The following is a 9,076-nucleotide window of genomic DNA, read 5'->3' as shown; positions in this document are numbered from 1 at the left end:
TCCTGTATCTTTAGAGGGTATCTTTAAATGTCTTATCTATATCGTTAAAAGTCTTAGCTAGTGTCAGCCATGAACTCGCTCCCTCTTTTTCTTTGTCTAAAAACATTTGCCAGTGTTCCGTTACGAGAGATGCTGCCTATGGAAAATCTTTGAAAGATTTGGCAAGGCATCGGAGCGAGTCAGGACTGCTTGATTTGTCTGAGATAGATTTCATGCTTCTGAGCTAGAGGCACGCTTCTTCGCAGACTTAAAAATGAAAAGATGCCCAGGATTCTGAGACCCGTCCAGGCAGTGGCCAGCTCCCGCCTGTTCAGGAAGTGGTCCTAGCATGATGATGTCCCAGCCTGGTGCTGACCTGGAGGGGCAGTGACCCTGTGTTTATTTCCTTGTTGATTTCCCTTCCCTGGTTCCAAGCTCATTTTCCCATTGCCTGCAGGAAAACAACATCCAGGGGTGCGGTAGGTCTGATTTGGCAGCTCTAAAGGTGAACAAAAGGATCCTGGCTTTGGCGAGAGCAGGAGGAAGTTGGAGGGGGCCTCGGCCCCATGCAAACCAGAGCAGACTTGTTACCGATGCTCCTGGGTGGCTGTTCTGCGGGGGCCGCTCTCCCCTGGTTGATGGATCAGCTCTGTGCAAAGCCTGCAGACGGGGCCTGGGATGAGCTGATGAACTGCAAAGCGGGGTGGTTCTCATGCGTGTCTGGAAGACAGGCCACAGGAAAGAGGAAGAGTATTTTTCTGGGCTACTGCTGAGTCAGAAAAACTTAGCTCCCAAATGGACTGTACCAAGAGGTCTTACCTGGCTGGAAACTGATTCACAGCACAGCAAAGGTAAGAGGCCTTCTTCCTCCAGAGGTTGGCATCAGACAATTGGAGAAAACTTTGCCCCAGACTATCCCAGCCCAGCCTCCACCCTCACCCCCACTGCACTGCACGCAAACACATGCATACACACACACAGACACACACACACCCAAGATGTTGAGAACCTAGAGATATCTAGGTCTGTCTTTTCCAAAACACTCTAGAAAGGCCTCAGGATATTTGCTCTCTTTAGGCTTGATTTATTTTTTTTCTGCATTCTTCACGAACACCTCTTCTTTTATTTTCAAAAATAAAAACTACATATATACATATGTAAATTTTTTTTTTTACTGGCCAAGCAAGTCAGTAAATCATAAGTAATCCCACTAATAATGATTGGGTTTCTGTGACATTATTCGTCATCAATACTCAAAATACATTCACGCATTTTATCCCATTTCGGCAGTAGAAATAGGCATCATCACTGCACTTTCACCTACAGAGCAACTGAGGCCCAGAGCAATGGACTTGCCCAGCAGCAGGTAGGAGGTGAGACAGTCCATCTCATTGCCGCTCCCGCCTCTTTTCAGCAGACTAGTGACTCTCCTCTCTAAACCAAATACCAGGCTCCATTCTCTGCCACATTCCCAGCACACGATCTGATGAGAGGATGGAACCGGAGCAAGGAACTCCCCTGGACAATCCAGAAACAGAGAGTCACGGGGTCTAGTCCAATACGCCACCGCATTGTGTATCCCTGTCTGCTTCTCTCCATAGACATTGACTCCAGTTCAACAGATGTTGATCAGCGCTGGCCCATGTGCCCAACTCTGGGTCACGTGTCAGGGCGCAGGGCAGACTGGATGCCCAGGTGGTGCTGAAGGAGTGGGAGCTGGGAGAGGAGTTTGTTTATGAGAAGGCTTTCCATGGGAGGGGAGCCTTACACCAGGCTTAGCGTGACGTGCAGACTTATATTGAGGGAGAGCAATGCAGATCAGCGCACCCCTCCCCCTGTCCCCTGGCCGCCCCAGGTAGGGAGGGAGTGAGCATTTACAGCAAGACTGGCAGCGGAGGAGCAGAGGGGGTACTGAGCAGACTGGGAAGGTAGACCATCTGGATATGACTCTTGGTTCTACCGCCTAGTAGCTGTGTCCTGGGGTGACTCAGATAACCCCTGTGACCTCAGTCTTCTGACACGTAAAGTGGGAACAGTGGTGATGCCTATTTCATGGGGTTGTCTTAAGATGTCAATGCGATGATGCATGTGAAATCTTTGCTGGCACCCAAGTGCTCAGTTCATACTAACTATTTAACTGCCATGTACCTGGCTCCATTGGAGAGGCTGGGACACAGAGAAGAGGAGCCCTACCCTCAACTGGACCACAATATTATGGGTTAGTTGTGTGTAACCCACTATAGGCAGTGTGCTAAGTGCTGTGAGGTCACAGAGGAGGGATCGGTTAAGGATACTTGGTTGAGTGTCCTGGGCGGTCTGTTGAAGGGAGAGGGTCGGAGGAGAGGTTTCATGGCAGAAGCCCTGTTGTAGTAAGGTGGCTTGCATCAAAGCTATACTGATTTGATTTTTTTAAAATATATTTCTGAGTATTTATATAAATGTTTAATTTCCTATAATATACTGACTTGATTTTGAATAGCAACTTCAGCCCCCACCAGATGCGTGGTATGACTGTGTTAGTCTGCCAGGCTGCATAACAAAGGACCACAGCCTGGGTGGCTTCACCAACAGAAATGTACTTTCTAAAGTTCTGGAGGCTCTAAGTCCAACATCAGGGTTAGGCCACTCTGCCGGGCTTGCAGAGGGCCCCCTTCTTACTGTGTCTTCACGTGGTCATCCCTCTTTGCACCTGCACCCTGGTGTCTCTCTGCATGTCCAAATTTCTTCTGGGAAGGGCATCAATCAGGTTGGATTAGGGTTCACCCTAGGGACCCCTTTTTGATTTACTCACCACTTTCAATGCCTCATCTCCAAATCCAGCCACTTTTTGAGATACAGTGGGGCTTTAGAATATAAACTTGAAGGGACATCATCCAGCCCATAACAATGAGTTTGTTTCTAAGCCTTTCCAAGCCTTTTCACTCAACTAGAAGTACTGGGGACAGTACTTGACATGGACAGTACTTAACATGGAGACCCACTGTGATCATCACAAAAAAAAAAGACATGGAGTTCCTTCCCATTGTGGCTCAGTGGTAATGAATCTGACTAGGAACCATGAGGCTGTGGGTTTGATCCCTGGCCTTGCTCGGTGGGTTAAGGTCCTGGCTTTGCCATGAGCTGTGATGTAGGTCGCAGATGTGGCTCGGATCCCGCATTGCTTTGGCTGTGGTGTAGGCTGGCAGCTGTAGCTCCAATTCAACCCCTAGCCTGGGAACCTCCATATGCCACAGGTGCAGCCCTAAAAAAAGCAAAAAAAGAAGAAAAAAAAAGAACACATGAAACACCTCTCCCAGCCAGTTTTGGACCTTTAGAAGGTACCCCATAGGCAATGGTGGTTGTTACTAGAACTTTAGACCAAGCTTCCAAGGAACATAGGATCCTCAACACAAATCATGTGCCAGATGAATAGACGAACTGGCCCTTAGTTATCCCACAGACTTCCTGGGAGGACAAAGGGGCCTCCATGTCCCCACTTTCTTAGTTCTGGCAGATGAGCCCATTATCAGATAAGCCAAGTGGCTGGCATGACCAGCCCTAGAGATACTGTGTTCTCTCTTTCTAGTTTTTTGGGAAACTGTCCATTCTTTACTAAATGAGTGGAGTGAGAATGCACATTTCTAGCACTTTAGCCGAGAACTGACATATGGCAGATATACCCTGACTTTGCCCCTCAGGCAACCACTCCCGCTTTATCCACCCAAATGTAGATGTAGATACAGATATGGATATAGAATAGACGAAGATATATTTATCTCAAACTTATAGAAAAGTTGCATGTACAGTCCTGGGCAAAGAATTCTGTATTGTCTTTTTCCTGATCCCTTTGAGAATGAGCTGTCAAAAAAGTTCCTCCTTTTCCCCAAGTACTTCAGTGTGCATCTCCCATAAACAAGGACATCCTCTAACACAACCACAAAATCAGGAAGTTAATGTTGCTATGTTGCTATTATCTAATCCTCCGACCCCAGAAAGTTTGCATCTGTTGTCACTGGCGCCTCAGACCAGTTCAGGTTTTTGCAAGTTGCCTTTTAGCAAAAGAGCGTTGTAGCATCAGGCATTGCTTTTCGTGGTCACATGTCTTTGCTCCAGTATGGTGCCCTCCCTCCATACTTCCTCCACCCTCATGACCCGGACACTTGTTAAAATTAGAGGCTTAGCTGTTCTGCAGAAGGTTCCTCACTTTGGTTTGTCTGCATTTCCTTACACTTAGATTCCATTTCTACAACTTAGGCAAGAATATCACAGAAGTGATGCTGTGTTCTACTTAGTACATCCTATCAGGCGACAGACGATTTTAAATTCCGCTGAGATCACTTGATTAAATAAAACTGATCATTAAATAAATGATTAAATAAAACCCCTCCAGGGTTCTCCATTGGGAAGTTACTCTTCTTCCTTTTCTTTTTCATTAACAAGTGTCCTAGAGAGAAGGACCTTGAAATTATAGAAATATCTCATTCTCAATGAAACTGTCAATGTGCCCTTTGGGCATGATGTCATCATTGTTGAAGCACTTCCTTACTTCCTGGTACAATGTGAGGTTCCAGCCTTAGAAATCAAGGATCTCTGGAGTTCCCGCTGTGGCTCAGCAGTAATAAACCAAGTAGGATCCATGAAGATGCGGGTTTGATGCCTGGCTCTCTCAGTGGATTAAGGATCAGGTGTTGCCATGAGCTATGGTGTAGGTCACAGCCGCGGCTCGGACCTGGTATTGCTGTGGCTGTGATGTAGGTTGGCAGCTGCAGCTCCAATTCCACCCCTAGCCTGGGAACTTCCATATACTGCAGGTGTACCCCCCCTCCCCCAAAAAATCAAGGAGCTCTGATTCTATTTAGTGGGGAATTATTTAGAATCCAAATTCAGACTGCTACTTCAGGTATTGCTGTTCCCTGACTCTCTCAGTGGGCAGAGCTAGGGTGTGTGTGTGTGTGTGTGTGTGTGTATTCATTTATATTTATTTCTGTAGATGATCAGTTTTATTTAAAACCATCAGTTCACTCTGGTGCTGCCAGTTCCAGTCCAACCCCACAGGGTGCATCCTCACTTTCTCCCTCTCCATATTGTAAGCTCCTTCTCTAACACTTGTGGAGCCTGGTTCCCATCAGCCTTAACACACCTGCTTATCTGATCAATCCCCTGAATGTGACCAGCTGCTATCATGACCACTGCCCCCTTCCCTACACAGGCACCTCCTCAGCCCACATGGATTCAGCTAAACCCAGGCTGCCCCTCAGAGGAATCCCTTCCTTTGCCCATCCAGGCTCTGGTCCTGTGCCAGGCAGCCGTCCTTTCTAGGCCATTCATCTCCTGATTTGATCTGGGCCACCATACTGCTTCCATCCCCCACATGGCTACCTTACCTGGCCCCATATAATGGATCAAAGGACTAAATTATTTAGGAAAAGAAGAGAAGGTTAAAAAAAAAAAAACCCATTCATTCAATTTTGACTTTTTTTCCTTGCTCATATAAATTTATCACATCTGTAGTTGTATAATGATCATAACAATCTAATTTCATAGGATTTTGATTTTGACATTTTTGAAAAACCCAACAGTCACTCTGTGACCGATGACAACCATTTGGGGGTGTACAAGTGTTGTCACTGCCTTTGATTTGTGGGAGCAGACTCTTCCTTATGAATCAGGCACATGTACCCAGGACCATGCCTGAAGGTGTCAGGTTCACACCCTGAATGCATTCCATTCACCACTGGTTCAGTCTCTATGGACGGGGGCTGCTCCCTGTCCGCCCCGGGTACCACCAGCCTTTCCAGGGTGGAAACTACCATTTGGGCAATCACTGCTGCTCTTTCTAGTCTAAGGTCTAGTCTGGGCTCCGCCTCATTTGTTTACTCAAAACCAGGTACTGAGCACTGACTACGAACCAGGGACTTGGCTAGGTTGGGACAGAGAGATTTATTTATTATTTATTTATTTAGTCTTTTTCTAGGGCTGCACCTGAAGAATATGGAGGTACCCAGGCTAGGGGTCGAATCAGAGCTCTAGCCACTGGCCTGTACCACAGCCACTTGGGATCCAAGCCATGTCTCTGACCTACGCCACAGCTCACAGCAACGCCGGATCCGTAACCCACTGAGCAAGGCCAGGGATCGAACCGGCAACCTCATGGTTCCTACTTGGATTCATTAACCACTGAGCCACAATGGGAACTCTGGGACAGAGAGATTTAAAACCTTGGTCTCTATCCTCAGGGAAGTCTCAGTTTATGGTGAGAGGCAGGCAAGAGTCAGATACTTAGGATTCTGTGCCACAAAGTGCAGCATGAGCTGTCCGAACAGCCTGCCATGGAAGGGCGCCTCATCCAGACTGGGTGGGTGGAGGGGAGATGCCCGAGGGGAACACTGTTCGGGGGGCAGATGAATGAGCCAGGACGGAAGGTGGGCAAAGGGAGAGGTGAGTGGAAGGGCCCAAGGCAAGGGGAGGGGCTGAAAGGCAGGTGCAGGCTGGCAGAGGTGGGTCACAGGTGCCAGGCTCAAATGGCTGGATTTTAGACTTTAGGACAAGAGACTCTGAAACCCAGCTTTCTGAGTTCAAATCCTGTCTCTGCCACTCACTAGTTATGTGATCGCAGGCAAGTGACAGCTCTGGGCCTTCATTTCCTTAATGATGAAACTGGAGGTTATAAGTGTACTTACGTTGTGGAGTTAATAACAGTGATTAAATTAGTTGTTTTACCTAACAATTCAAAAATTAAAAAAAAAAAATTGACCGAACACTGTAAACCAGCGAATAATATAATGGAAAAAATAAAAATCACTGTAAAATTGTAAAAAATACATTTTAAAGAATAGATCTGGAATTTCCAAAGCAATTCTGAAGCTGTTATTTGGAGAAAAATCAGAACTTTGTTGCCCTTCTGTAGGCTCACTTTATGGCTTATTGTTGCTTTTCTTTTAACATATCGGGGGGTTGGGAGGCTACATGATGTTTTCATTGTTCCGACCTCTCACGGTCCCAATGTCACAGAGGAGACATGCTATGGAGACCGCCTCTCTTCTCTCTGTTTCTCTTTCACTGAGACGTGTTCGGACCGGCCACTGTCCACACTCACGCAGGTCCAGGCCAATAGCCATGTCACGATTGCTCTGACAAATCCAGTGCCAACCAAGGTCACCCCAGAGCTGAAGGACGACCATCTTGAAATTCAATTATTGCTGAAGTAATTCTACACCCTGAGTGTGTTGGGGAGGTGGAAGGGTGGAGAGTGAGGAGGTTTTTGAAACTGTCCTAAAAGTGCTTGAACAGGAGCTGGCAGCCGGTCAGCAGTGGCCTGTCAGCCCATTGTCGATGGAGTCATGAGGCAGTCCTCCCTGCTCTATGGTCCACACCCTCTGAGAGCCAGGGGACCAAAACTGGAAGGTCAGAAATGCCAGTGGTGCATCATAACCAAAAACTTCTGTGAATCAGGAGTTCCCGTCAATGGCGCGGTGGAAACGAATCTGACTAGGAACCATGAGGTTGTGGGTTCAATCCCTGGCCTTGTTCAGTGGGTTAAGGATCTGGTGTTGCCATGAGCTGTGGTGTAGGTCACAGACACAGCTGGGATCTGGCGTTGCTGTGGCTGTGGCGTAGGCTGGCAACTGTAGCTCTGATTTGACCCCTAGTCTGGGAACCTCCTTATGCCACAGGTGCAGCCCTAAAAAAAAAAAAAAAAAAAAAAAGTCTGTGAATCAAAAGACACAATCAACAGAGTGACAAGGCATGGAATGAAAAAAATATTTGCAAACCGTATCTCCTATAAAGGGTTAATGCGCAGAATATATAAAGCACTTCTACAACTCAACAGTGAAAACAACCTAATTTTAAAATGGGTGATATAGGAGTTCCTTTTGTGGCTCAGCAGGTTCAGAACCCAACTGGTATCCATGAGGATGCAGGTTCAATCCCCAGCCTTGCTCAGTGGCTTAAGGATCCAGCATGGCCATGAGCTGTGTTGCAGGTCATGGTCATGGCTTGGATCCCGAGTTGCTGTGGCTGTGGTGTAGGGCAGCAGCTACAGCTCCGATTCAACCCCTAGCCCCAGAACTTCCATATGCTGCATGTGCAACTCTAAAAAGACAAAAAAAAAAAAAAAAATTGGAGACCTAAATTTCAATACCAAAATTTCATTATAGAAGTCTTCTCTGAAAAAGTAAATACATAAGAAAACAAGTCTTGGTCAGAACTTGGGCAAGCTCTTGAGAACTAGATAAGGTATTCTCTGCTAAATCATTGAGACCCTACAACCCTACCAGTGACATAGGCGATTGCCTCCTAAAACCAATAAGATCAGTATGATATCAAAGATATAGATGTGAAAGAGGCACTGTGCCAGATGTGTGGTTATTCAGTTGTGTTTTATTTTCAGTTTGCAGTTCTTTTTTTTTTTTTTTTAATTTTTTCCATTATAACTGGTTTACAGGCATGGAGCCCTTTTGTTTCTGCTCAGAACATGAGATTTTAGACAGGACAGTCAGGCATGGAAGTGTCTTAAAAGATACTTTTCTTTCTTTCTTTTCCTTGCTTTTCTTTTTGCTTTTTTAGGGCCACACCCGCAACATATGGAGGTTCCCAGGCTAGGGGTCTAATTGGAGCTACAGCTGCCGGCCTACACCAGAGCCACAGCAATGCCAGATCCGAGGCACATCTGCAATCTACACCACAGCTCCTGGCAATGCTGGATCTTTAACCCGCTGAACGAGGCCAGGGATCAAACCCACAACCTCATGGTTCCTAGTTGGATTCGTTTCAGCTGAGCCACAACAGGAACTCCTAAACTTGCATTTTTTTTTTTTTTTTTTTTTGGTCTTTTTGCCATTTCTTGGGCCGCTCCCGTGGCATATGGAGGTTCCCAGGCTAGGGGTCTAATCGGAGCTGTAGCTGCCAGCCTACGCCAGAGCCACAGCAACTCGGGATCCTAGCCGCATCTGCGACTTACACCACAGCTCACGGCAACGCCGGATCCTTAACCCACTGAGCAAAGGCAGGGATCGAACCCGCAACCTCATGGTTCCTAGTCGGATTCGTTAACCACTGCGCCACGACGGGAACTCCAAGCTTGTGGTTTTTAAGTGGCAGGAGAGCCAAGCTATAC

General features: G+C 46.8%; 1 protein-coding gene across 4 annotated transcripts in view; it reads left to right on the top strand.

The window, feature by feature from the left end:
* Positions 1-416: 416 nt before the first annotated feature.
* LOC146400437 (uncharacterized) overlaps positions 417-9,076 on the top strand; it is a 70,844-nt gene continuing 62,184 nt past the window's right edge. For all 4 annotated transcript variants that reach the window (XM_084972074.1, XM_084972070.1, XM_084972071.1 and 1 more), the window contains exon 1: positions 417-830. In XM_084972074.1, coding sequence (XP_084828200.1) covers positions 692-830 — 139 coding nt within the window. In that variant the 5' untranslated portion in view covers positions 417-691. The remainder of the gene's footprint in view (positions 831-9,076) is intronic.

Source organism: Sus scrofa, chromosome 8, assembly GCF_054392235.1.
Source record: "Sus scrofa isolate SSC_HxYL_T2T_F1_AM1 chromosome 8, Sscrofa_HxYL_maternal_Yorkshire_Landrace_v2.0, whole genome shotgun sequence".
Classification (NCBI taxonomy): Eukaryota; Metazoa; Chordata; class Mammalia; order Artiodactyla; family Suidae; genus Sus; species Sus scrofa.
Note: the sequence above shows the minus strand (reverse complement) of the source record. Positions and strands in the feature narration are given on the sequence as shown.